The 27,907-nt window shown below is 32.8% G+C and overlaps 1 protein-coding gene and 1 long non-coding RNA gene across 2 annotated transcripts; both read right to left on the reverse strand.

Annotated features, from left to right (window-relative positions):
• Positions 1 to 3: 3 nt before the first annotated feature.
• Positions 4 to 2,947, reverse strand: LOC117910253 (glutamate receptor 2.2-like; the record flags this gene model as incomplete). The annotated part of the gene is made up of 3 exons (XM_034824333.1): positions 2,680 to 2,947; positions 290 to 1,617; positions 4 to 153 (listed from the first exon to the last, which is right to left on the reverse strand). Coding segments are annotated over exons 1-3 (1,671 nt in total), but the record flags the coding sequence as incomplete, so codon positions are not given.
• A 20,167-nt stretch (positions 2,948 to 23,114) lies between these two features.
• On the reverse strand, positions 23,115 to 24,214 carry LOC117910254. Its single transcript, XR_004650596.1, has 2 exons — positions 23,518 to 24,214; positions 23,115 to 23,326 (listed from the first exon to the last, which is right to left on the reverse strand). It is a non-coding gene; the product is annotated as an uncharacterized LOC117910254 (long non-coding RNA).
• Positions 24,215 to 27,907: the final 3,693 nt, after the last annotated feature.

Here is a 27,907-nt window from a genome sequence, read left to right on the forward strand (position 1 = left end):
CAATGGCTTCAAGAAAACCCATGCACTTTTGCTTTTGTTGTCTTTGATGGGCACGATCATTGATACTCCAGATTCAGTGTAGGGTAATGTAAAATCTACATACTTGGACCTGTTCGCTACAATTGTAGTATCTCCCACCACGGCATCATAATTCTATTTGTAATAAAAACAGAGGGAATTAGAAATCTTCTTGTATATTTCATTGAATAGGTTGATAATGTTGGTGCTCTTTTGTGTATCCAATAAAAACAAAATGAAGATACTAGAAAGAGTGAAAAGTATGACTGACCTTTAGAAACACTTGATATATCAAATCATTGTAGTTACCGGCAGACTTGCCGTCAGGGGTTCCGAAGGGAATGTACTCGTAAGGAACAGCATATGGTAGTGAACCCATCACCGCATCAAATACATCTATGCAGTACCCAGTGACCTTTGTGGCATTAGTTTTGGGATCCCATGTCACATTTACAAATTCACTAAAAGCATTCACTGGAACTCCTATTTTCAACTTCTTCTCATTTACTGGAAGCACCCAACCTTTAGGGACATAAGTAGGTTCTCCAGGCCATACAATTATTCCTAGGTTTTCCTTAGAAGTGGAATATGTGTTTGTGAAATTCAGTCTTCTTATAATTCCATTTTTCGGAGTCCAAAATCCTACCCCTCTTTCCCCTTTACCAATCACATTAACTATCTGAAAGGCTGTCGAGTGAAGTTGCCCATCAAACATTTGAAAATCTCCGCTAAGGCCTCTAAATCGAGTACTTAATAGTGAATGGAGAATATTTGGACCAACTGGGGAAACTCTAATACTCTCAAAACCGGTTGAATCTCTGGAAATGTTAGTCTTTTGGAGGCTGAAGTTTCCCGCGCCAAGTTTTTCAAATGCCATGGCTAGTGCAGAAGCAGCATCGTAGGCCCAAAGTCCAAAAATATCCAGCTCAGAGATTTCATTGGTTGGATATTTTTCTTGTATTTTCTTTTTCCATTGGATTCTAAAACTTTCAAGCTCTTTGGTTCTTGGAACATGGGGCTTGACGCCCAACACCCCTTGCATCGAATCAATGGCTGAAGCGTCCAAAGCACTCAAGGTGTCAGTTATCCCGTCAGTTAGTATCCAAACATAGCCTTCTTCCATCATTCCAGCCTTCTTTGCTTTGGTAAAAAGCTGGGAGCCAAGAGGCGTAAGCATATGCACAATGAAAACCCTAGTTGACATCGTCATCAACTTGTAAAGTTCTTTAACGATTTGATCATCAGTTGCCGATGGATGAATGGCGCTCCGGTTGGTCACATGGGTGTCCACCTCCTGCAAGGCACTAGTCAGAGACGGTACGACTCCATTGCCATACTCGTTGTCCACGTAAATAAGCACAACTTCTCTCCATCCAAAGGCCTGGACTATTGCCCTTATTGCCGGTACTTGAGCTGAGTCATTTAGGGTAGCTCGGATAAAATATTGACTCTGAAGCGAAGAAAGAGAGGGACTTGTTGCAGAAAAGGAAATGATGGGCACCCGAGCTTTGCTTCCAAGACCGATCATGAAGTTGGCCTGCATCGATGATCTCGGCCCTATTATGGCTTCCACTTCCTCATTTTGTAAGAGGTCTACAGCTGAGTTCAGGAGCATGCAGGTTCAAACAATAAACAAGGATTTAAATAAATTAATAAATTTTAAAATAATTTTCCAAAATTATAATACAGTTATTATAATTTATTAATAAAAAATTAAAATCTATAAATCAGCACGAATATGAAAATGAGCAATCACCGTTAGCCTAATTCCACTAATTTCATATCGTTTTCGATTTATGCTCACAAATAATGTCAAAATCGACACTGTTATAGTTTTTTAACACTGTTTGCTACCCCTTAAATATCATGTGGTGAATATGAAAACCTCTTGGTCATTTCCCCAGGATATGTTATCTAGTTGAAACAATAAAACAAATAAACATGGCACAATTAATGGAGACTCTTTTGCAATAATTCTTGATCATAACTGTTCTCGAGATAGTTTATTAAATCACAAGTGTAGTACTATTAATCACAAGTGTGACACTATGTATCTTGTGGATTCTAAATTTTCATCTTTTTTTTTTTGGATCAATCTAAATATAAACAATGTTTTGAAAATCAGAGCAGATATCAAATCATTGATGGAAGCTTGGTCCAACCTTTAGATTGGAGTACAAGTTGAGCCCACCTTGAAACGGAAAGACACGGTTGGACCACTAGGTTGGCCAAACTTTTTTTTTTCTTCTCAACAAAAGCCTAGCCCACAGTTGAGGGGTGGAAGCCCAACTCAATGTCAAGAGTAGTAACTTTTCCGATTCATTAACCATTGGGATAATGGAAATATTGAATATAAATAATGTGACAAATCGAAATAAACTCAACATTTTAAAGTATTCTTGCAGGTTTCCTAAGAGAATACTCGAAGCAAATATCTTTTAGCATGCTAGTTAAACTGCACCCCAATTAAGTTTATTAATTCTCAGAGAGAATATGGCCAGCGAACTTCCTCGAAACCCAAATGGGTTGACTCAACATTAATTGCTTCATTGTTTTATATATTTTTTTTTCTCCGCAATAATGCAGCTTGGTTTTCTAAATGGTGCAGATATTTAGACTGATGAGTTTAACACTTGAAAGAGAAGATTTAAGGGATAGTACCTGCTGCAGCTGCACCAACAACATCTCCTTTGGAATCTCTGATTTTTGTAACCACCCTGGTTTTGTAGTGGCCATGAGAGGCATAGAAGTCTGAGAGGGCCATGGAGATGCAGCTCAACCCCATCTTCCCAACCCATGTATCCAAGTCCAGAACCACTCCCACTTTAACTGGGATTGTTGTGTTCTGTGCCATGCCCTTTTCTATGAAGAAAATTGTGGGAAAGAGAAAGAACAAGAGAGAGATAAGGAGTTGGGTAAGGTTCCTTCTCATCTTCGAACTTGTTGGAAGCTATGGTAGTTATAATATTGGAGAGAAATTAAGAGATTATTTATAGGACTTAGAATTTTGAATTTTGAAACCAGAAGCAACCTGGAAGTAGGACTACTCTGTAGTCAACTTGAGAAGGAGACCCGACTGGAAGAGTCTCTTAATCGCAGGATGCAAGGAAACTGTATGTCCTATTAAATGTATTTTTAAAATAATAATAATAATTTATAGATTTATTAAAATATTAGAATCATTATTTTATAATTTTGATTAAAAATATTATCGTCTTTGAAACAAAAAAATACATAATTTTTAAAATTTAGCATTATATTATTTATTTAGATGGTTATTATTTATATTATTTTTAAAATCAGAATCTATACATTACTATTCATTTATTATTTTTAAATTTTATTATTCATTGTTTATTTAAAATATGAAAAATATAGAAGGAATTAAGGATAAAATTATAATTTTTTGAACTATATTGGAGTAATAAGTTAACATTTTAGCTTAATTATATGTTCATATTAAATTACTAGCTAATGATATATTCTATGTTTTGAGAGATATTTAGTTTTTAACTTCTTACTTTGTAATATAAATTATATTTTATGGTATTAAAATAATTATTTCATTTACTCTTTTTATTTTATAACCCATAGCAACCAAGTTGTATGTGGATTTGACATAATTTGGATTCCTAACTCGAACTTATCATATTGTATTCAAAACCAAATATATTAATAGACAAATTTAATATGAATTACTTTATATCTCATCGAAGTTGTATCTTTAATTAAAAAGACGAACCTAAATGTGTTTAAAACCTACATAGTGGTGAAAAAAAAACATATTTGAGAAACAAAATGATGATTTTAATAAATCTTTTAACTAATTTTTTTGACACTCTTATGATTAAGAGTCTTTCCATTATTTATGAAGTCACAATAACAAAGTAAACTTATAACTTGCAAATCTCACTATAATATTGAATAGACATATATTGGAAAGCGAGATTAATTAAATAGATCATATCATACACATACACAACACATACATACATACATACATACATACATATATATATATATATATATATATATATATATATATTATTTCTCATTTAATTATTTATTGATCTCATATATTTATACTCTTACCAAATGATTTAAATTTGACTATGTACTTTTATTGGTTCAAATTGTATCTTTGATGGGATTCGATACCCTACAATTTTCCATATAATTTTCAAAAATATTTGTTTCACTTATCCATTGTTCATCACTATACTTAAACAATTATAAAATATATTGCTTTATTTATAGGAGGAGGGCACTGTTTTGATCACATATTCATGATTAGAGATAACATTTCTCTTATTTAATTCATTTATCGTAATTAAATCAAAGTATTCTTTATAAAATCTGTGTCATCTTACAAGATACATTAAAGATGATGCTCCTTGTACAAAGGCTTTTCTACAAAACAAGCAATTAAATATTAGGTTTTGTCACTACAAAATGAGGGGGCAAAGGGCCTTTTTGTGTTGAACATTTTCTAGTAAAATTTGTTGCTATTTTTATTTTTTAAATTCTCTTGATAAATTTCTTTGAATGCTTTTCATACAATTTTTAATCAAATTTGAAACATTTTTTTTAACCAATTCTTTGGTAGTTAATTTGATTATTTATCATAACTAATGCCTAAAATTAATTAATTTGCTAAATGATAACTATGGTATCCCTTCCCCTCCCTTAACAAAATTTCGTAACCTCGGCATACAGATGATATCAGATATTTTGAAAAAACTAAAAGAGCTTTCAATGTTTAAATTAACTTGGAAATTTGTAGGGATGAATCCTAAATTAATGATAGCAAAAGGACACTAATAAGGTTGAAAAAAAATTACTTGCATTCATTTTTTATTATTGTTTTCCCTTTTGTCTCATTATTTTTCTTTTCTTTTTTTACATGAATTTCATTAATCGGTTGTAATTACTGAGATGGAATTGTTACCTCTAGTATCTAAGAAGCTAGCTGCTTGTATCATTCAAATACCAAAATGAAGTTAAAATAATAGAAATAATCAGAAGTATTTCTCTTTCAAAAGAAAACAGTATAAAAAGAGAGTATATGAACAGTGACTAGTGCTACTTGCCTTGGTAGACAATGACCTCCTTAATCCAAATCAAGTGAATTCTATCATTTGAAAGTTGTATGGAAGTTTACTTTTAATCAATGGATTAAGCAAAGTCTACATTAAAAATTGTTTTATACTTTGTCACGTTGAGTTATGTTTTGTTTAATTAATAGATGGCTCTAGATATGAAACCAAATTAAAAAAGACAACTTGATTAAAAAAAAAAAAAACAAAGTCTCTATTTTGTGGTCAATCAAGCCAACAAAACACAAACAATTAGAGCATACAATGTCACTTCTTATGCTTGACTATCTTTTTCACATTAGGATTAGTGAATTGAATTAATGTAATTTGAAACTTCTTATAGAGAGGTAAATAAGAAGTCTTAACTTTTAAACCCAAAATTTTTATTTTTATTTTCTTATTTATAAAATTTTGTAATGAATATGTGATAATCAAATATCAAAATAAAATTCAATCATACATGCCCATGTGATGTGCATGGAAACCCACATATAGAATCTACTAGAAACTCTATAAATGTAAATTTCATGCATTTAATTGATAATAGAACAAATCTATTAAATCTAAAAGAATAAGTACATAGATTTACCTAGACTAGATGCTTCTCCCAATTGTCTTGCAATGATCAACACCTACATCGTCTTCACATACATGATACTATACCTCATAGCCCTTAGTGAACTCTTCAAAATTTTCAAGGATGCGGTCAACACCATGATTGAAGACTTATCAAAGTATCCTTTATAAAATCTACACCATCCAAGACTTTAATATGAAATAAGCGATTAAATGTTCAGTCTTATCATTGCAAGCGAAGGTTTGGTACCATCCTTTGAGTCTTGATCTCTTTCTAACTCCAAGCATATATATTACAAGGAATGGGAGAGATGGAGAGTACATCAATAGTAAGTAAAATTTATCAATTGAGAGAGACGATTTTGATAATACATTAAACCAAAATTCTTTGTATGAAGTTTCGTGGTACCTCAACATCAGTTGACATTTATTGTTGAGAAAGACAATTTTGATAATATATTAAACCAAAATTCTTTGTATAAAGCTTCGTGGCAACACATATGATAGCTTTTTCCTAGTTATAAAAATTAACTCTACCTTTAGTCTTTGCACCTCCACACATATGAGCTGAAATAAATAAAAAATAAAAAAATAAAAACAAATAAACCAAAAGATTTTAATGTAGTTTGGTTACTAATATAATCTCTACAATTATTGGATACACCAACACTTTAAAATTCAATAATTAAATGAAGGTAAAAATGTTATAATATAAAAGCTGCCATTCTTTTTTACATTAGAGTTGCACTTTGTTTTTTCACTCAATAATGAAATCTCCTCACAATTACAATCACACACTTTTTCTTTTCGCTCACTAATGAAACCTAATTTAAAAAATATATATATAGCTACAGGCTCAATCATTGCAAGCTCAGTGGAGAATCTCAAACATCTTTTATGTAAGGTTATAAAATTTATGTCATCTTACAAGATACATTAAAGATGATGCTCCTTGTACAAAGACTTTTGTACAAAACAAGCAATTAAATATTAGGTCTTGTCACTACAAGTGGAGGTTTGGTAGCATCCCTAGTCTTAACCTCTTTCCAACTTCGAGCATATATATTCACTACAAGAAAATTGACTTTCAACAATAAAATATTTTGTCATTGAAAGACTAAATTTCGTCTATAAAAACATTCCCCAACAAAAATTCTTTCATGCCTTGTTCGTTACCCTAGACCCGTCGCTAAAAGTTTTGTGACAAAAATATTATTTCGTCGCCCAAAGTTTTCCTTGATGAAATAAAATTTTGTCACTGAAGGTGTTTTCCAACGAAATGTTTCAACAACAAAAGTAAGAATTTTTGTCACGAAAAAAATAAAATTTGTCCCATAAGTCGTCAATGTTTAATGCTGACGAATTTTATTTTTGTTGCCAAATATTTTTGGTAACAAATTAATTTCGTCGGTGATAGCTTACTGTCTCTGTTACTTGACTTGGCCATGCCGTAGGCCTTCGCCATTCACCCACAATGCTAGCTCACTCATCAAACATGTGACCAGGCTCTGATACCACTTGTTGATCGAGGTGCTCTGTACTTCCCAGTGGGTCACCTATCCTAAGATTTCTTTGGCTGTAGCACGCTTAACCACGATGTATTTTATGACAAAGCCCCCATTTGTTCTGAAAACCAATTAGTGATTAGAACAGGGACCTTATATTATTTAAGTTCACTCTCCATAGTCCATTAGGGTGGTCCTTGGCCCCCCTATAAGGCCAACACTATTTATTTATTAAATAAGGTATGCAAGTCGACATGAATTTGACTTGAACTCAATTATACTCAACCCAAAATCATGAAAGGGTGTTAGATTCAAGTCATATTGACAAGTCATATCAAATTTTGTCACCTCTAAACAAACCTAATGTTGAATGAGAATAAATTAGAGGACTATAGTTTATTAATAGCTAGAATAAATTCAATTTCAGACTTATGGATTAAAGTGATAAATTTGAAATATAAAATAAAAGTACAATTGAAAGACAATGTTAGGAGAATGCCAAAGTGTAATAATCATATTGACATTAATAAAATAATGATCAAAATGAAATTAGGATTCTACATCATTTTTTTTTCTTTCCCTTTCTCATCTATTCCAAACAAAAATATCAAACATAATGAAACACTATAAATATAAATCATATAATAATTTATGATATATTTCAATTATTTTTATAACTATATTTGTTTTAAAGATTTGATTAAAAATGCATACAAGTATAAAAACTCCTTTACAAGTTAGTAGCCATAGAAGTCACTATTTTGCGGTATAATTAAGATTTTATTCTTAATAACTAATCAATTTTGATAAATTAGTAATTAATAATTAAAAATAATAAATATATAATTGATCAATAAAAAATAAAATAACCAATTATTAATAAAGATGTTGTTGAAACTTTTAAAAACATTTTATATTTATATAGAATTTCACATGTGCTATATATATTAGACATTTTTTATTTTGTAAATATGAAAATAGAGCTAGGCATATAGTACTTGCAATATATTATATCATATAATATTTAACTTATACTTATTTATTTATTAATAATATATGATATCTTCGTACACATAAATAATATTTGGAATTTTATGTAGGTAGAATGTTTTTATAAACACTAGACAATTTATTTGAGAAATTTAATTCTGACCAATTATTTAAAACCAAGTAATAATTAAAAAAAATCTATTAATTTAAACTAGGTAACTAAATGTTAGTATAAATTTACTTCTTGAATGGATAAGGTATGATTTTGAATAAGAACAAATTAGAGGACTATAACTTATTCATAGCTAACATAAATTTAATACTACATTGGACTTGTATGGATAACTTTTACCTAATATAATAAAAATCATTTAGTAGTATTTATGTATGTGTAGCACCATATAATAATATTGAAATTTAAATAAATTTATATCATAGGATGTAATCTTACATATCTTGGATTATCTATTGTTATTATTTATATATATATAAATATAAATAACATATTACACTATAAATATTAATTGCTTAAATAATTTACATTTTTGTTATTTCATAACAATACTATTATTACATAATAGAACATTTAAATTTAAATAAATCTACATTCTAGTATTTAATTTTATGGATCCTTAATTTTTATCATTATTTATATAAATAAAATATTATAGTATAAATATTAAGTGTCAACAAATATATATTATATTATTTCATAGTATAAATCATCTACTTATTTATTAATATTCTTTATTAATATCACAATTTAATAACATTATTTGGTGACAAAATTACTCAAATTGTCAGGAAATAATATAATTATCGACGAAACCATTTTGTAAGCAAAAATAGATAAAAAGTTGTAACTTTTAGTGAGGAAATTATTTTCATCAACAAAAATTATAATTAGTGATAAATATTTTCATAGGGAAATAGTTTATTTTCGTCACAAAAGTGTTTGCGCAAAAAAAAAAAACCCCAGATTTTCCCGCCACATCTTTCAACGACAAAAATTTCAAATTCGTTAGGCAAAGTTTGTAGAAAATTGGCATTATTGACAACATTTAAACTTTCATCGATAAAAGTTACTTTTAGCGACAAAAAAATAATTCGCCCCTAAATTTTTGTCACGAAAAGTACATTTTCTTATACTGATTAAAAGGAATGATGTGTGTGTTTGTGTGTATGGGGTGGGGGGAGGTTTACCTTGACCAAATCAAAGAATCCTTTGTAAAATCTACGCCATCCAAGACTTTTCTATGAAATAAGCAATTAAATGTTGGGTCTTATCACTGCAGGCGAAGGTTTGGTACCATCCTTAGCGTCTTGACCTCTTTCTAACTCCAAGCATATATATTACAAGGAATGGGAGGGGTGGGGAGTACATCAATAGTAAGTAACATTTATCAATTGAGAGAGACAATTTTGATAATACATTAAACCAAAATTCTTTGTATGAAGTTTTGTGGTACCTCAACATCAGTTGATATTTATTGTTGAGAAAGAGAATTTTCATAATATATTAAACCAAAATTCTTTGTATGAAGCTTCGTGGCAACACATATGATAGCTTTTTCCCAGTTATAAAAATTAACTCTACCTTTAGTCTTTGCACCTCCACACGTATGAGCTGAAATAAAAAAAATAAAAAAATAAAAACAAATAAACCAAAAGATTTTAATGTAGTTTGGTTACTAATATAATCTCTACAATTATCGGATACACCAACACTTTAAAATTCAATAACTAAATGAAGGTAAAAATGTTATAACAATAAATGTTGGAAAAGTAAAATGGTTCTAGTCTCCAGTAGTTGTCCTAGACTTTAGGAAAGTTTTTTTTTTATTTACTTTGTTGCTGTACGTGGCCTACTTTGGCCTAGTCTTTAGTAGTAAGTTTGAGTCTGTAGCAGTTTGTTATCAAGTCTCAGGTTTGTTAGTAGTGGAGCACTTTCTTAGGACTTAGTGGGTAGTGTATGCATGATCCTATTTTCATGCTGCAACAGTCCCTATTTTCTTGGTCTTACCCTTCTGTGTATGAGCCTATTTAAAGGCTGTTTGGTTTATCAATAAAGTGTGTGCAGATTAGTAAATAGTCTCTGCTTCCAGTTATTATTGTTGTCTTTCTCTTTTCAATTTGTAACAGTGGTATCAGAGCCACCAAGTGAAAAGTGAGATAGAGAGTGGGTATAGCAGCAGCTCTGTATTTGTTTTCCGTTTTGCAACAGCATAGGAGAACGATGGCTTCAGACACTTTTGTGCAGCCAGCCATTCCACGTTTTGATGGTCATTATGACCATTGGAGCATGCTCATGGAGAATTTTTGAGGTCCAAAGACTACTGGCCAGTTGTGGTTTCTGGAGTAGCAGAACCAGCAGAAGGGGTGGTGCTGACAGATGTGCAGAAAATGGAGCTCGAAGCACTGAAGCTGAAAGATCTCAAGGCAAAGAATTATTTTTTCCAAGCTATTGATCGCTCAATCTTGGAAACCATTCTTTGCAAGGACACCGCCAAGCATATTTGGGATTCCATGAAGAAGAAATACCAAGGTACAGCAAGGGCTAAGAGGCAGCAGCTTCAAGCACTTCGCTCGGACTTCGAAATGCTTCGAATGAAGTCAGGAGAATCAGTTACAGACTATTTTTCAAGAACGATGGCAATCATTAACAAGATGAGGATCCATGGCGACAAGACAGATGATGTTCTCATTGTTGAAAAGATTCTTCGATCCTTGACACCAAAATTTAATTTTGTTGTCTGTTCGATAGAAGAAGCTAATGATGTTGATTCATTGTCAATTGATGAATTACAAAGTTCTTTGTTGGTTCATGAGCAAAAAATAAACCAACAGGTGAAAGATGAACAAGCATTGAAGGCCTTATCCGAAACTCACTTTACACAAAGTAGAGTTGATAGAGGACGAGGTCGAGGCAGAGGTCGAGGTAGAGGAGGCAGGCACAACACTGATCGTGGCAACCAACATCACCATCAGCACCAAGAGAATCAATTTCAAGGAAGAGGAAGAGGACGTGGAGGCCATCAGTCAACATCTTATAGACCAAGGCCCGTAGACAAGTCCAACGTTGAATGCTACAAATGTCACGGGTATGGTCATTATCAATCTGAATGTCGAACTAATTTGAATAGACAGAATGGAGAAAGAACTAACTTTGCAGAAAAAGAAGAAGAGGTGTCTCTTTTGATGGTGTGTCATGTGAAGGAAGAGACTCAACAAGATATGTGGTATTTAGACACTGGCTGCAGTAACCACATGTGTGGAGATAAGAAGTTGTTCTTTGAGATGGACGAATCTTTCCGCAACTCTGTGAAGTTCGGTGACAACTCCATGGTTGCTGTTATGGGAAAAGGAAAGGTAGCTTTCCAAACCAAAGGAAACACCACCCACACTATCTCTAATGTCTTTTTTGTGCCAGATTTAAAGACCAACTTGCTTAGTGTGGGTCAGCTGCAAGAAAAGGGTTACGAGATTTCTATCAAAGATGGAGTATGTCTTATTCAAGATGCAAAGTTGGGATTAATTGCTCAAGTTAACATGACGACGAATCGTATGTTCCCTCTTTATCTCCACAACACCAGTCATTCATGTTTCTCGACAAAGTTAAAGGATGCAGCCTGGCTATGGCATTTTCGCTATGGTCACCTAAACTTTGGTGGTTTGAAGACTCTACAGCAGAAGAATATGGTGATTGGTCTTCCTCAAATTACAGCTCCTTCTACAGTCTGTGAAGAATATGTTGTTAGCAAACAACACCGTAATCAATTCTCACAAGGGAAATCATGGACGGCAAAGGCTGCACTAGAGCTCGTTCATTCCGACATTTGCGGGCCCATAACTCCTTGCTCTAATGGAGGTAAGAGATATGTACTTACTTTCATTGATGATTTTAGTCGCAAAAGCTGGGTTTATTTTTTGCAAGAGAAGTCCGAAGCCTTTCTAGCCTTTAAAAGCTATAAAGCGCTAGTTGAGAAAGAAGTTGGCAGTCCCATAAAAATTCTTCGCACAGATCGCGGTGGAGAATATAACTCACATGAATTTGCAAATTTTTGTGAGACTCATGGAATCAAGCGGCAACTTACTGCAGCTTACACGCCCCAGCAAAATGGAGTTTGCGAGAGGAAAAATCGCACTATTATGAATATGGTGCGAAGCCTTTTGTCAAGAAGTGGAGTTCCAAAAAGCTTTTGGCCTGAAGCAGTAAATTGGAGTATTCATATTTTGAATAGAAGTCCCACTCTTGCTGTTCAGAATATGACACCAGAGGAAGCATGGAGCGGTCGAAGACCAGCGGTTGATCACTTCAAAATTTTCGGGTGTGTTGCATATGCCCATATTCCAGATCAGAAGAGGAAGAAGTTGGATGACAAGGGAGAAAAATGTATTTTTCTTGGTGTTAGTGATCAGTCAAAAGCTTATAAGCTCTACAATCCTTACACTAAGAAAATACTTATCAGTCGAGACGTTGTTTTTTATGAAGATCAGATCTGGGATTGGAGCAAAAATGAAGTTGGAAAACCAATTCCAACTAGTTTTTATGGTGATGAAGCCAACCAGTCGCAGCAACACCTTGCTCCAGCAACTGGCGCAGTTGAGTATCCTCAAAATGAAACTTCTGTAGCCTCTGAAGTCACTCCAACAGTACCAGAAGCAGCAGCTGAATCACGTTCTCATCGTGTTCGAAGGAGGCCAGCATGGATGTCAGATTATGAGGTAACCGGAATTGATCAATCTGACGACCCACTCACTCATTTTGCTCTATTTTCAGATTGTGATCCTGTAGTGTTTGAGAGTGCTGTCAAATAATCAAAATGGCGAGAGGCTATGGATGCTGAAATTGCAGCCATCGAAAAGAATGACACTTGGGAGTTATCTGATCTTCCAGAAGGGTACAAAACAATTGGTGTGAAGTGGGTGTACAAGACAAAGCTGAAGGAGAATGGTGAAGTCGACAAGTACAAGGCACGCTTAGTGGCCAAGGGCTATAAGCAAGAGTTCGGTGTTGATTACAAAGAAGTCTTTGCTCCGGTTGCAAGGCATGACACAATCAGATTGGTGATCGCATTGGCAGCTCAAAACTCATGGCCTATCTTTCAATTGGACGTGAAATCGGCATTCCTCCATGGTGATTTGAGTGAAGAGGTATTCATTAATCAACCTCCTGGTTATGTGAAACTTGGCAATGAGCATAAAGTGTATAAGTTAAAAAAGGCTCTATATGGATTAAAACAAGCTCCAAGGGCTTGGTATAATCGTATAGAAACTTATTTTTTGAAGGAAGGATTTCAAAAATGTCCTTATGAACATACACTTTTCATAAAAGTTGGAGACGGAGGTAAAATGCTCATTGTCTGTTTATATGTGGATGACTTGATTTACACTGGAAATGATAGTGCCATGTTTGAAAGTTTTAAGAAGTCCATGATGTTTGAATTTGAGATGTCTGATCTTGGCATGATGCATTATTATCTTGGCATTGAAGTGATGCAATCTTCTACTGGAATTTTTATTTCTCAAAAGAAGTACGTAGGAGAAATCTTGGACAGGTTTCAGATGAAGGATTGTAATCCTGTGAATACACCATCTGAGTTTGGCTTAAAGCTAAACAAAGATAATGGAGGAAAGAGGGTTGACAACACTTTTTACAAGCAGATTGTAGGGAGTTTAATGTACTTGACTACAACAAGACCTGATATAATGCATGCTGTAAGTGTCATTAGTAGGTACATGGAGTGTCCTACTGAGATTCATCTCTTGGCTGCAAAAAGAATTTTCCGGTGCTTGCAAGGTACTAAGGAGTTTGGGCTGTTCTACAAGAAGGGAGAAAAATCAGATTTGTATGGCTTCACAGATAGTGATTATGCAGGAGATTCAGAGGATCGGAAAAGCACATCTGGGTATGTTTTCATATTGGGTACAGGAGCTGTTTCATGGTCATCGAAAAAGCAACCAATCGTCACTTTATCAACCACAGAAGCTGAGTTTGTTGCTGCCACTTCATGTGCCTGTCAAGCTATATGGCTAAAGAAAATTCTCAGAGAGCTGCAGTTTAAAGAGGATGGGCCTACTCTCATTTATTGTGACAACAGTTCAGCAATAAAGCTCTCAAAGAATCCTGTTCTTCATGGTCGAAGCAAGCATATAGATGTGAAGTATCATTTCTTAAGGGACCTCACGAATGATGGAGTTATTAGTCTTATTTATTGCAGGAGTGAAGACCAGGTTGCTGATATTTTAACAAAGTCTCTCAAGTTGGCTACGTTTCAAAAGCTAAGAAGGATGCTTGGTGTTTGCACTTTAGATAATCCAATTTGAGGGAGGGAGCTTCAAAGACCTTCACTAAACTGAATGTTGAAACATCAGTTTAAGGGAGGGATTGTTGGAAAAGTAAAATGGTTCTAGTCTCCAGTAGTTGTCCTAGACTTTAGGAAAGTTTTTTTTTTATTTACTTTGTTGCTGTACGTGGCCTACTTTGGCCTAGTCTTTAGTAGTAAGTTTGAGTCTGTAGCAGTTTGTTATCAAGTCTCAGGTTTGTTAGTAGTGGAGCACTTTCTTAGGACTTGGTGGGTAGTGTATGCATGATCCTATTTTCATGCTGCAACAGTCCCTATTTTCTTGGTCTTACCCTTCTGTGTATGAGCCTATTTAAAGGCTGTTTGGTTTATCAATAAAGTGTGTGCAGATTAGTAAATAGTCTCTGCTTCCAGTTATTATTGTTGTCTTTCTCTTTTCAATTTGTAACAATAAAAGCTGTCATTCTTTTTTATATTAGAGTTGCACTTTTTTTTTCACTCAATAATGAAATCTCCTCTGAATTACAATAACACACTTTTTGTTTTCGCTCACTAATGAAACCTAATTTTTTAAAAAAATATATAGCTATAGGCTCAATCATTGCAATCTCAGTGGAGAATCCCGAACATCTTTTATGTAAGGTTATAAAATTTGCTTCATCTTACAAGATACAATAAAGATGATGCTCCTTGTACAAAGACTTTTGTACAAAACAAGCAATTAAATATTAGGTCTTGTCACTACAAGTGGAGGTTTGGTAGCATTCCTAGTCTTCACCTCTTTCCAACTTCGAGCACATATATTACAAGCAATGATGTGTGTGTTTGTGTGTATGGGGTGGGGAGAGGTTTACTTTGACCAAATCAAAGTACCCTTTGTAAAATCTACGCCATCCAAGACTTTTCTATGAAATGTGCAATTAAATGTTGGGTCTTATCACTGCAAACGAAGGTTTGGTACCATCCTTAGAGTCTTGACCTCTTTCTAACTCCAAGCATATATATTACAAGGAATGGGAGGGGTGGGGAGTACATCAATAGTAAGTAACATTTATCAATTGAGAGAGACGATTTTGATAATGCATTAAACCAAAATTCTTTGTATGAAGTTTCGTGGTACCTCAACATTAGTTGACATTTATTGTTGAGAAAGATCATTTTGATAATAAATTACACCAAAATTCTTTGTATGAAGCTTCGTGGCAACACATATGATAGCTATTTCCCAGTTATAAAAATTAACTCTACCTTTAATCTTTGCACCTCCACACATATGAGCTGAAATAAATAAACAATAAAAAAATAAAAACAAATAAACCAAAAGATTTTAATGTAGTTTGGTTACTAATATAATCTCTACAATTATCGGATACACCAACACTTTAAAATTCAATAATTAAATGAAGGTAAAAATGATATAATAATAAAAGCTGCCATTCTTTTTTATATTAGAGTTGCACTTTTTTTTTCACTTAATACTGAAATCTCCTCTGAATTACAATCACACACTTTTTGTTTTCGCTCACTAATGAAACCTAATTTTTTTTTAAAATATATAGCTATAGGTTCAATCATTGCAAGCTCAGTGGAGAATCCCGAACATCTTTTATGTAAGGTTATAAAATTTGCGTCATCTCACAAGATACAATAAAGATGATGCTACATGTACAAAGACTTTTGTACAAAACAAGCAATTAAATATTAGGTCTTGTCACTACAAGTGGAGGTTTGGATGCATCCCTAGTCTTGACCACTTTCCAACTTCGAGCATATATATTACAAGGAATGATGTGTGTGTTTGTGTGTATGGGGTGGGGGGAGGTTTACCTTGACCAAATCAAAGTATCCTTTGTAAAATCTACGCCATCCAAGACTTTTCTATGAAATAAGTAATTAAATGTTGGGTCTTATCACTGCAAGCGAAGGTTTGGTACCATCCTTAGAGTCTTGACCTCTTTCTAACTCCAAGCATATATATTACAAGGAATGGGAGGGGTGGGGAGTACATCAATAGTAAGTAACATTTATCAATTGAGAGAGACGATTTTGATAATGCATTAAACCAAAATTCTTTGTATGAAGTTTCGTGGTACCTCAACATCAGTTGACATTTATTGTTGAGAAAGATCATTTTGATAATAAATTACACCAAAATTCTTTGTATGAAGCTTCGTGGCAACACATATGATAGCTATTTCCCAGTTATAAAAATTAACTCTACCTTTAATCTTTGCACCTCCACACATATGAGCTGAAATAAATAAACAATAAAAAAATAAAAACAAATAAACCAAAAGATTTTAATGTAGTTTGGTTACTAATATAATCTCTACAATTATCGGATACACCAACACTTTAAAATTCAATAATTAAATGAAGGTAAAAATGATATAATAATAAAAACTGCCATTCTTTTTTATATTAGAGTTGCACTTTTTTTTTTCACTTAATACTGAATCTCCTCTGAATTACAATCACACACTTTTTCTTTTCGCTCACTAATGAAACCTAATTTTTAAAAAAAATGTATAGCTATAGGTTCAATCATTGCAAGCTCAGTGGAGAATCCCGAACATCTTTTAGGTAAGGTTATAAAATTTGCGTCATCTTACAAGATACAATAAAGATGATGCTACTTGTACAAAGACTTTTGTACAAAACAAGCAATTAAATATTAGGTCTTGTCACTACAAGTGGAGGTTTGGATGCATCCCTAGTCTTGACCTCTTTCCAACTTCGAGCATATATATTACAAGAATGATGTGTGTGTTTGTGTGTATGGGGTGGGGGGAGGTTTACCTTGACCAAATCAAAGTGTCCTTTGTAAAATCTACGCCATCCAAGACTTTTCTATGAAATAAGCAATCAAATGTTAGGTCTTATCACTGCAAGTAAAGGTTTGGTACCATCCTTAGAGTCTTGACCTCTTTCTAACTCCAAGCATATATATTACAAGGAATGGGAGGGATGGGGAGTACATCAATAGTAAGTAACATTTATCAATTGAGAGAGACGATTTTGATAATGCATTAAACCAAAATTCTTTGTATGAAGTTTCGTGGTACCTCAACATCAGTTGAAATTTATTGTTGAGAAAGACCATTTTGATAATATATTAAACTAAAATTCTTTGTATGAAGCTTCGTGGCAACACATATGATAGCTTTTTCCCAGTTATAAAAATTAACTCCACCTTTAGTCTTTGCACTTCCACACATATGGGCTGAAATAAAAAAAAATAAAAAAATAAAAACAAATAAGCCAAAAGATTTTAATGTAGTTTGGTTACTAATATAATCTCTACAATTATCGGATACACCAACACTTTAAAATTCAATAATTAAATGAAGGTAAAAATGATATAATAATAAAAGCTGCCATTCTTTTTTATATTAGAGTTGCACTTTTTTTTTCACTCAATAATGAAATCTCCTCTGAATTACAGTCACACACTTTTTCTTGTCGCTCACTAATGAAACCCAATTTTTTTTTAAAATATAGAGCTATAGGCTCAATCATTGCAAGCTCAGTGGAGAATCCCGAACATCTTTTATGTAAGGTTATAAAATTTGTGTAATCTTACAAGATACATTAAATATGATGCTCCTTATACAAAGACTTTTGTACAAAACAAGCAATTAAATATTAGGTCTTGTCACTACAAGTGGAAGTTTGGTAGTATCCCTAGTCTTGACCTCTTTCCAACTTCGAGCATATATATTACAAGAATGATGTGTGTGTTTGTGTGTATGGGGTGGGGGGAGGTTTACCTTGACCAAATCAAAGTGTCCTTTGTAAAATCTACGCCATCCAAGACTTTTCTATGAAATAAGCAATCAAATGTTGGGTCTTATCACTGCAAGTGAAGGTTTGGTACCATCCTTAGAGTCTTGACCTCTTTCTAACTCCAAGCATATATATTACAAGGAATGGGAGGGATGGGGAGTACATCAATAGTAAGTAACATTTATCAATTGAGAGAGACGATTTTGATAATGCATTAAACCAAAATTCTTTGTATGAAGTTTCGTGGTACCTCAACATCAGTTGACATCTATTGTTTAGAAAGACCATTTTGATAATATATTAAACTAAAATTCTTTGTATGAAGCTTCGTGGCAACACATATGATAGCTTTTTCCCAGTTATAAAAATTAACTCCACTTTTAGTCTTTGCACTTCCACACATATGGGCTGAAATAAAAAAAAATAAAAAAATAAAAATAAATAAACCAAAAGATTTTAATGTAGTTTGGTTACTAATATAATCTCTACAATTATCGGATACACCAACACTTTAAAATTCAATAATTAAATGATGGTAAAAATGATATAATAATAAAAGCTGCCATTCTTTTTTATATTAGAGTTGCACTTTTTTTTTCACTCAATAATGAAATCTCCTCTGAATTACAGTCACACACTTTTTCTTTTCGCTCACTAATGAAACCCAATTTTTTTAAAAAATATAGAGCTATAGGCTCAATCATTGCAAGCTCAGTGGAGAATCCCGAACATCTTTTATGTAAGGTTATAAAATTTGCGTCAGCTTACAAGATACAATAAAGATGATGCTCCTTGTACAAAGACTTTTATACAAAACAAGCAATTAAATATTAGGTCTTGTCACTACAAGTGGAGGTTTGGATGCATCCCTAGTCTTGACCTCTTTCCAACTTCGAGCATATATATTACAAGGAATGATGTGTGTGTTTGTGTGTATGGGGTGGGGGGAGGTTTACCTTGACCAAATCAAAGTATCCTTTGTAAAATATACGCCATCCAAGACTTTTCTATGAAATAAGCAATTAAATGTTGGGTCTTATCACTGCAAGCGAAGGTTTGGTACCATCCTTAGAGTCTTGACCTCTTTCTAACTCCGAGCATATATATTACAAGGAATGGGAGGGGTGGGGAGTACATCAATAGTAAGTAACATTTATCAATTGTGAGAGACGATTTTGATAATGCATTAAACCAAAATTCTTTGTATGAAGTTTCGTGGTACCTCAACATCAATTGACATTTATTGTTGTGAAAGACCATTTTGACAATATATTAAACTAAAATTCTTTGTATGAAGCTTCGTGGCAACACATATGATAGCTTTTTCCCCGTTATAAAAATTAACTCCACCTTTAGTCTTTGCACCTCCACACATATGGGCTGAAATAAAAAAAAATAAAAAAATAAAAACAAATAAACCAAAAGATTTTAATGTAGTTTGGTTACTAATATAATCTCTACAATTATCGGATACACCAACACTTTAAAATTCAATAATTAAATGAAGGTAAAAATGATATAATAATAAAAGTTGCCATTCTTTTTTATATTAGAGTTGCACTTTTTTTTTCACTCAATAATGAAATCTCCTCTGAATTACAATCACACACTTTTTCTTTTCGCTCACTAATGAAACCTAATTTGAAAAAAAAAATATAGCTATAGGCTCAATCATTGCAAGCTTAGCGGAGAATCCCGAACATCTTTTATGTAAGGTTATAAAATTTGTGTAATCTTACAAGATACATTAAATATGATGCTCCTTATACAAAGACTTTTGTACAAAACAAGCAATTAAATATTAGGTCTTGTCACTACAAGTGGAAGTTTGGTAGCATCCCTAGTCTTGACCTCTTTCCAACTTCGAGCATATATATTACAAGAATGATGTGTGTGTTTGTGTGTATGGGGTGGGGGGAGGTTTACCTTGACCAAATCAAAGTGTCCTTTGTAAAATCTACGCCATCCAAGACTTTTCTATGAAATAAGCAATCAAATGTTGGGTCTTATCACTACAAACGAAGGTTTGGTACCATCCTTAGAGTCTTGACGTCTTTCTAACTCCAAGCATATATATTACAAGGAATGGGAGGGGTGGGGAGTACATCATTAGTAATTAACATTTATGAATTGAGGGAGACAATTTTGATAACACATTAAATCAAAATTCTTTGTATGGAGTTTCGTGGTACACCAACATCAGTTGACATTTATTGATTGAGAAAGACAATTTTGATAATATATTAAACCAGAATTCTTTGTATGAAGCTTCCTAGCAACACATATGATAGCTTTTTCCCACCAATAAAAATTAACTCTACCTTTAGTCTTTGCACCTCCACATATATGAGTTGAAATGATTATAATAATAATAAAAATAAAAAAGATTTTAATGTAGTTTGGTTACTAATATAATCTCTACATTCACCGAATGCACCAATACTTTAAAAATTCAATAATTAAAAGAAGATAAAAATGTTATAAGAATGAAAGCTCTCATTGTTCTTTATACTAGAGTTGCACACCTTGTTTTTTTTCTTTTTTTTCACTCAATAATGAAATCTTCTCTCAATTACAATCACACAATTTTTCTTTTCGCTAGTTAATGAAATCTAATTAAAAAAAAAATAATAGCTACAAGCCCAATCATTGAAAGCTCAATGGAGAATCCTGAACATCTTTTATGTTGGGTCATAAGATTAATTCAAGCTTTACTATCCAATAGTATTTTTCCTATATTCTATGCAGTGGAGTTCTAATACTCAACTTTGCCGTGAAATCATGTGTTGGCTAGCAATAGTATGGAACATGTAGAAGTTGATATCATCCATGATCAGCTACAAGATATTTCAAATTTACTAGCGTTTGATGGTAGTGATTGGCATGCATTTAGATTGGGTTTGTACCAAATGTATGGCAAATATTTTCTTGCAATTTGCTGTCTTGAAGATAATAAGACTGAATGATTTATAAGTGAAATTCACATCAGCTTGGAATTGTCTTTTTCTATCTGCACATACTCCAATTCCAATGGGCCTAAATCCTAATTAATAAGCATCAAATAGGAGTAGTTCTCTCTCTCTTTCTCTCTCTGAATTCTAGTGTTAGGTACAACAACAATATAGAAAAAAATTCTAGGTCATGAGGCATATGCATGGCTCTTAAAATTTATGACCATTAGGGCAAAGTCATGGTAGGAGATTTGAATTTGAATTCCCAAAAAAACATAACAATAATAAAATGCAAGTATTTTCTTGGTCTTGGAATTTAAAGGGTCTCACGTGTCATTAGATGTAAGAGAATTGACTGAAAAAAAAAATACAAATCACTGCTTTGCTTCACTAGACAAAAAGGAGAAAGAACGGGACAAGATGGAGAATATTTTTATCATTTCATCCATCTTGAGGCTATAGATTTAAAAAGGTCACAATAAATTAAAGGTTTTGATTTCCTTGTTATTTTCATGTTAAATGCCCACTAGAAAATACAACTTGAGTGGAGGAAAATTCAGCATTTGCCCTTTTTCCAAAGAGGAAGTTTGTTTGTTTCCTCAAATTCCCATATTAATTTTTTTATTTTGAGTGTTGTGTATATATAGATAGATAAGTAGAAACATAGGTTTAAGACAAAATCTATAAAATGAGAGTCTCTTATTGAAGGAAATAAGAGATGAATCTATTAGTTTATTTCACTGAGAAAATGTCAACCATGCATGCAACTACGACAACTAAGAAACATAGCAAAATTAAGAAAAATGAGGGGAAAAGGCCTTTTTGTATTGAACATTTTCTAGTAAAATATGCTTGATAAATTTCTTTGAATGTTTTTCATACAATTTTTAATCAAATTTGAAACATTTTTTTTACCAATTCTTTGTTAGTTAATTTGATTATTTATCATAACTAATGTCTAAATTAATTAATTAATATGCTAAATGATAACTAAGGTATCCCTCCCCTCCCTTAACAAAATTTTGATCATAACCTCCACGTATAGATGATATAAGATATTTTGAGAAAACTAAAAGAGCTTTCTATATTTAAATTAACTCAAAAATTTGTTGGTATATACCCTAAATTAATGATAGCAAAAGGACACTAATGAGGTTGAAAAACAATCACTTAGCATTAGATTTTTATTTTTATTTTTCCCTTTTGTCTCATTATTTTTTATGTTTTATTTTTTTTTCACGTGAATTTCATTAATCAGTTGTAATTGCTGAGATGGAATTGTTACCTCTAGTACCTAAGAAGCTAGCTGCTTGTATCATTCAAATGCCAAAATGAAGTTAAAATAATAGCAATTATCGGAAGTATTTCTATTTCAAAAGAAAAAAGTATTAAAAGAGAGAACATATGGACATGTGACTAGTAATACTTGCATTTGTAGACAATGACCTCCTTAATCCAAATTAAGTGAATTCTACCATTTGAAAGTTGCATGGAAGTTTACTTTTAATCAACAGATTAAGCAAAGTCTACATTAAATATTATTTTATACTTTGTCATGTTGAGTTTTGTTTGTTTAACTAATAGATGACTTTAGAGATGAAACCAAATTAAAAAACATACAACGTCACTTCTTATACTTGACTATCTTCTTCACATTAGAATTAGTGAATTGCATTAATGTAATTTGAAACTTCTTATATATCTTGATCCTTGAAACTACTTAGAGAGAGGTAAATAAGAAATCTTAATTTTTAAACCCAAAATTTTTATTTTTCTTTTCTTATTTATAAATTTTTGTAATGAATATGTGATAATCAAATATCAAAATAAAATTCAATCATAAATACCCATGTGATGTACAAGAAAAACCATATATAGAATCTACTAGAAACTCTACAAATGTAAAATTCATGCATTTAATTGATTATAGAACAAATCTATTAATTCTAAAAGAAGTACATAGATTTGCCTAGATGCTTCTCCCAAAAGTCTTTGCAATGATCAACACCTACATCATCTTCACATCCATGATACAGTACGTCATAACCCTTAGTGAACTCTTCAACATTTTGAGGGATGCGGTCAACACCATGATTCAACTTCAAATAAGAGTTAGACTCTTAAGAGTTTTATATTTACACAGAAGAATAATGATAAAAACAATTTAAGGTGTGTGTTTGTTTTAACATGATAAGGTATATTTATATGAAGAAACCCTAATAGAATAGGTCAACACTTAATAAAAGTTAATTACTACTGTGAGAGAGCGAGAAGACCAGAGATAGAGTACCTGCTGCAGCTGCACCAACATCTCTTTTGGAGTCTCTGGTCTTCAGAACGAGCCTAGTCTTGTAGTTACCACGGGAGGCATAGAAATCTGAGAGGGCCATGGGGATGCAGTTTAGACCCATCTTTCCAACCGATGTATCAAACTCAACGACCACTCCCACATTAAAATCCATTTCTATAAAGAGTCGCCATAGCTAGGGAGAGAAAAAAGAGGAAGAACCTCAGTTGGGCAAGGTCCTTTCTCATCTTTGAACTACTTTTGGAAAGCTTGGTGATTCACAGTAATGCAGAATCCAGTTCATTTATAGGGTCTAGAATTTGAAAATGTAAGAATTAGAAGCCTAGAAGCGAAGGCACTGTAACAAGACCCAGATGGATAGCTGTGAATACAAAGCCCAACCAATACTTGGGCGAGTTAAGGCGGTCAAAGATTGAATCTTTTAAAATACTAATTAAATAAGAAAACGTAATTTATATATAATGATGAAATCATGATAAGAATGTATCCTTATAAATGTTCTTCCATGGAAACACACATTTTAGCTTGCTTCTTGCGCTAGCATTTGACACAGTAAAGTCATAAGAGAGAGGTTGTCTTGATGAACTCCATGGAACTATTCATCGGCTGTAGCCTATAGTTGAATTCCAATATTCACTAGTGCTGCTATGACAACCGTGTGTTAGGTGGCAGTTGGCAGTACTGTATTGACATGGTGATGAACTTATCATCTTCTACACTCGCGCGTATGGAATTTAATAGGTTTATGATGATATGTGGCTGCCTATATCTTCGAATGAAAGTGACAATTTTTAAAATAAAAAATATTTATTCTCACAAAAAATTACATCATCCAGAATTAATGAATTATCTGCACTAAAGAATAACCATGAAAATGAATTCTGTCCTTACATTCGATCCATTGGCGAAGATCTTGTGTGTGGAGAAGCAGACCACGTAGCTAGTGTGAGGACAATCTTTAAAAATATAGATTTTTTTGGATGCAGATAAGACACAGGAAGTTAACCCGTTGTGTTAGGCAGAAATAATTTCGTGAATTTGACGGAATTTAAGGCAGTCACCTATGTCCTGTAAAAAATGTAGGAGCCGTTGACTGATATGGATTCTAAAACAACATTATGCGTCATATCTGCGATGATTAGAAAACCGGACCGCCCCGTCCTAGTCCTGCCATGAACCGGAAGGTACATTCAGTTCCACTTCGATCATCCTTTTCAATCCGATCTTGGATTAAACTGATCAGGCAAGCTTTTGGAAAATTCATTACAAGAAATTTCTCCATTTTCCGTAACGCTTTTAGCTAAGAAAATATTTTTATGATAAGAAATGGCTTTTTTTAATAACATTTTATTTCACAGCAAAACAATTTTTCAGTGATGAATTATTGTTCATAGCAAATGGATGGATCACATATATTTGTAGTAAATAATTTTTTTTAAAAAAATTTCTAATTATCATATTTGTTGAGGCAAGTATGTTCTTATAATATTTTGTAACTTAATTAACTTACATTATTAGTACAAAAAAGAATTATTGGCATTCACTAATTTATTCTGCAACAATATGAGGAAATAATAAATTGTGGAATAAGTAAAGATTAATAGCATTTTCTGCATTATAATTATCTAAGACAAATCTAAATTTGGTGATTAATATATAATAAAATGACTTTCATAACAAAAATGTAGAAACCTTGTACATTCAACTATTTAAATATAAAAATTGAATCAATCACTTTAAAAAATATTTTAGTTAAATTTTCAAAAGCGAAATTAAATTTTAATATTTAGAAACCTTTGGATTCAAGTTTATTTCTTACATATTTGGGAACGTCTAAATCTTAGGTATCGTTTTTTGTTGCACATTCTAAATCCTATTTAATTTTTAAAATGTTATTTTTCCATTGTGAATAGGATTTAGAAAGCCTTAGGAAGATTTTCATGCACCTAACTTAATCTTGGATAGGAAATGGAGAGATATGGGGTTCCCTACAACATCAACTGTCATGAGCGCTTGAGCACCAAAAATTTTCCAAGGGTGTTAGATGCAACTTTTGTCATGCTAGATACATAGCTTGATCGATCAAGTCGTTGGATGCACAACTCTATTAGTTGAGCCTTTGGATGTAGTTTTCAGTGCTTAAGTCCAATACCACTCAATCGGTTGATACACTCAAGCACTAATCCAATCACTCAAGCATTCATGTAGATTCCTAGAATCCAAGAGTTGTTTTTCAGACTTTCAATGACCCATTTTCTCCTAAGTTTCCAACTTTCTAGCAAGATACTATGCACGAACCTCTTATGACTTGTCAAATTGCAAGTGAAGGGATCCACCAAGTTATTTGCAGAAAGTATCTTCTTAACTAATATATCACCCTTTTGAACTATCTCATGAATCAGGTCGTGCTTCTTCTCTATGTGTTTACCTTTCTAGTGGTTTCTTAGTTCTTTAGACGGTGTCATAGCCATCAGTTGACATTTATTAATTGAGAGAGACAATTATGATAATACCTTTGTATGAAGCTTCGTGGCAACCCATATGATAGCCTCTCCCTACTAATAAAAATTAACCTTACCTTCAGTCTTTATACCTCAACACATACGAGCTGAAATAAGAAAAAGAAAACAAAACAAATTTTATGTAGTTTGGTTACTAATGTAATCTTTATATTCACTAAATACACCAACACTTTAAAATTCATTAATTAAATGAAGATAAAAAGGTTATAATAATAAAAGCTCTCATTCTGCTTTGAATTATGGTTGCACACATTTTTTTTTTTTCACTCACTAATAAAATCTCCTCTCAATTACAATCACATGTTTTTCCTTTTCATTGGCTAATGAAACCTAATTAAAAAATAGCTACAGGCTCAATCATGGCAAGCTCAGTGGAGAGCTCAATCCCAAACATGTTCTATGTAGGGTAAAAAGATTAATTCAAGCTTTACTATTCAATATTATTTTTCTTGTATTCTACTGATTTGAGTTCCAATACTCAGCTTCGCCATGAAACCATGTGTTGTTGGAAATATTATGGAACATGTAGAAGGTCACATCTTTGGCAGTTAGCTACAAGATATTTCGAAGTTACCAGCGTTTGATGGTAGTGCTTGGCATGCATTAGATTATGTTTGTACCAAATGTAAGGCAAATATTTTCTTACAATTCGCTGTCTTGAAGATAAGACTGAGCAACTTATAAGTGAAAGGACGTCATCTTGGAATTTTGTCTTTTTCTACCCACACATGCTATGACTCCAATGGGTCTAAATCCTAATTAATAAGCATTAAATAACAGTAGTTCTCTCTCTCTCTCTCTCTCTCTCTCAATTTTAGCATATGCATGGCTCCCATTACACCTAAACAAAAAGGAGAAAAAAAGGGCTGAGATGGAGAATATTTATATCATTTCATCCATCTTGAGACTATAAATTAAAGGGGTCACAAGAAATTAAAGCTTTTGATTTTCTTGTTATTCTCATGTTGAAAGCCCACCAGAAAATACAACTTGAGCGGAGGAAAATTCAGCATTTGCCCTTTTCCTTTATCTTCTTTCAAACCAAGTGGAGAGGATTCTTTTTTCAAACAGAAGTTTTTTATGATAGATACAGATGAACCTGTGTCCAAAACAAGTAAGCAATTAACCACCCCAAAGAGGAGGTTTGTTTGTTTCCTCAAAGTCCCATATTAATTTTTTATTTTGAGTACTGCGTATGTATAGATAGATCAGTAGAAATACACAGAAGAATAATGATAAGAACAATTTAAGGTGTGTGTCTGTTTTAACATAATAAGGTATATTTATATGAAGAAACTCTAATAGATTAGGTCAGATAACACTAAATAAAACTTAATTACTACTGTGAGAGAGCGAGAAGAAAAGAGATAAGAGTACCTGCTGCAGCTGCACCAACATCTCTTCTGGAGTCTCTAGTCTTCAGAACGTGACTAGTCTTGTAGTTACCATGAGAGGCATAGAAATCTGAGAGGGCCATGGGGATGCAGGTCAGACCCATCTTTCCTAGCGATGTATCAAAGTCAAGGACCAGTCCCACATTAACTGGGATTGTTGTGTTCTGCGCCATGACCATTTCTACAAAGAGTCTCCATAGGGAGAGAGAGAAAAAGAAGAATCCCAGTTGAGCAAGGTCCTTTCTCATTTTTGAACTACGTTTCGGATTCTTGATGGTTCACAATAATGCAGAATACAGTTCATTTATAGGTCCTAGAATTTGGAAAAGCAAGAATCAGAAGCCTAGAAGCGAAGGCACTGTAACAAGACCCAGATGCATAGTTGTGAATACAAAACCCAACCACCACTTCTTGGCCGGTCAAAGATTGAATCTTTTAAATAAGAAAACGTAACTT

The sequence above is a fragment of the Vitis riparia genome, unplaced genomic scaffold, assembly GCF_004353265.1.
Source record: "Vitis riparia cultivar Riparia Gloire de Montpellier isolate 1030 unplaced genomic scaffold, EGFV_Vit.rip_1.0 scaffold669_pilon_pilon, whole genome shotgun sequence".
NCBI lineage: Eukaryota > Viridiplantae > Streptophyta > Magnoliopsida > Vitales > Vitaceae > Vitis > Vitis riparia.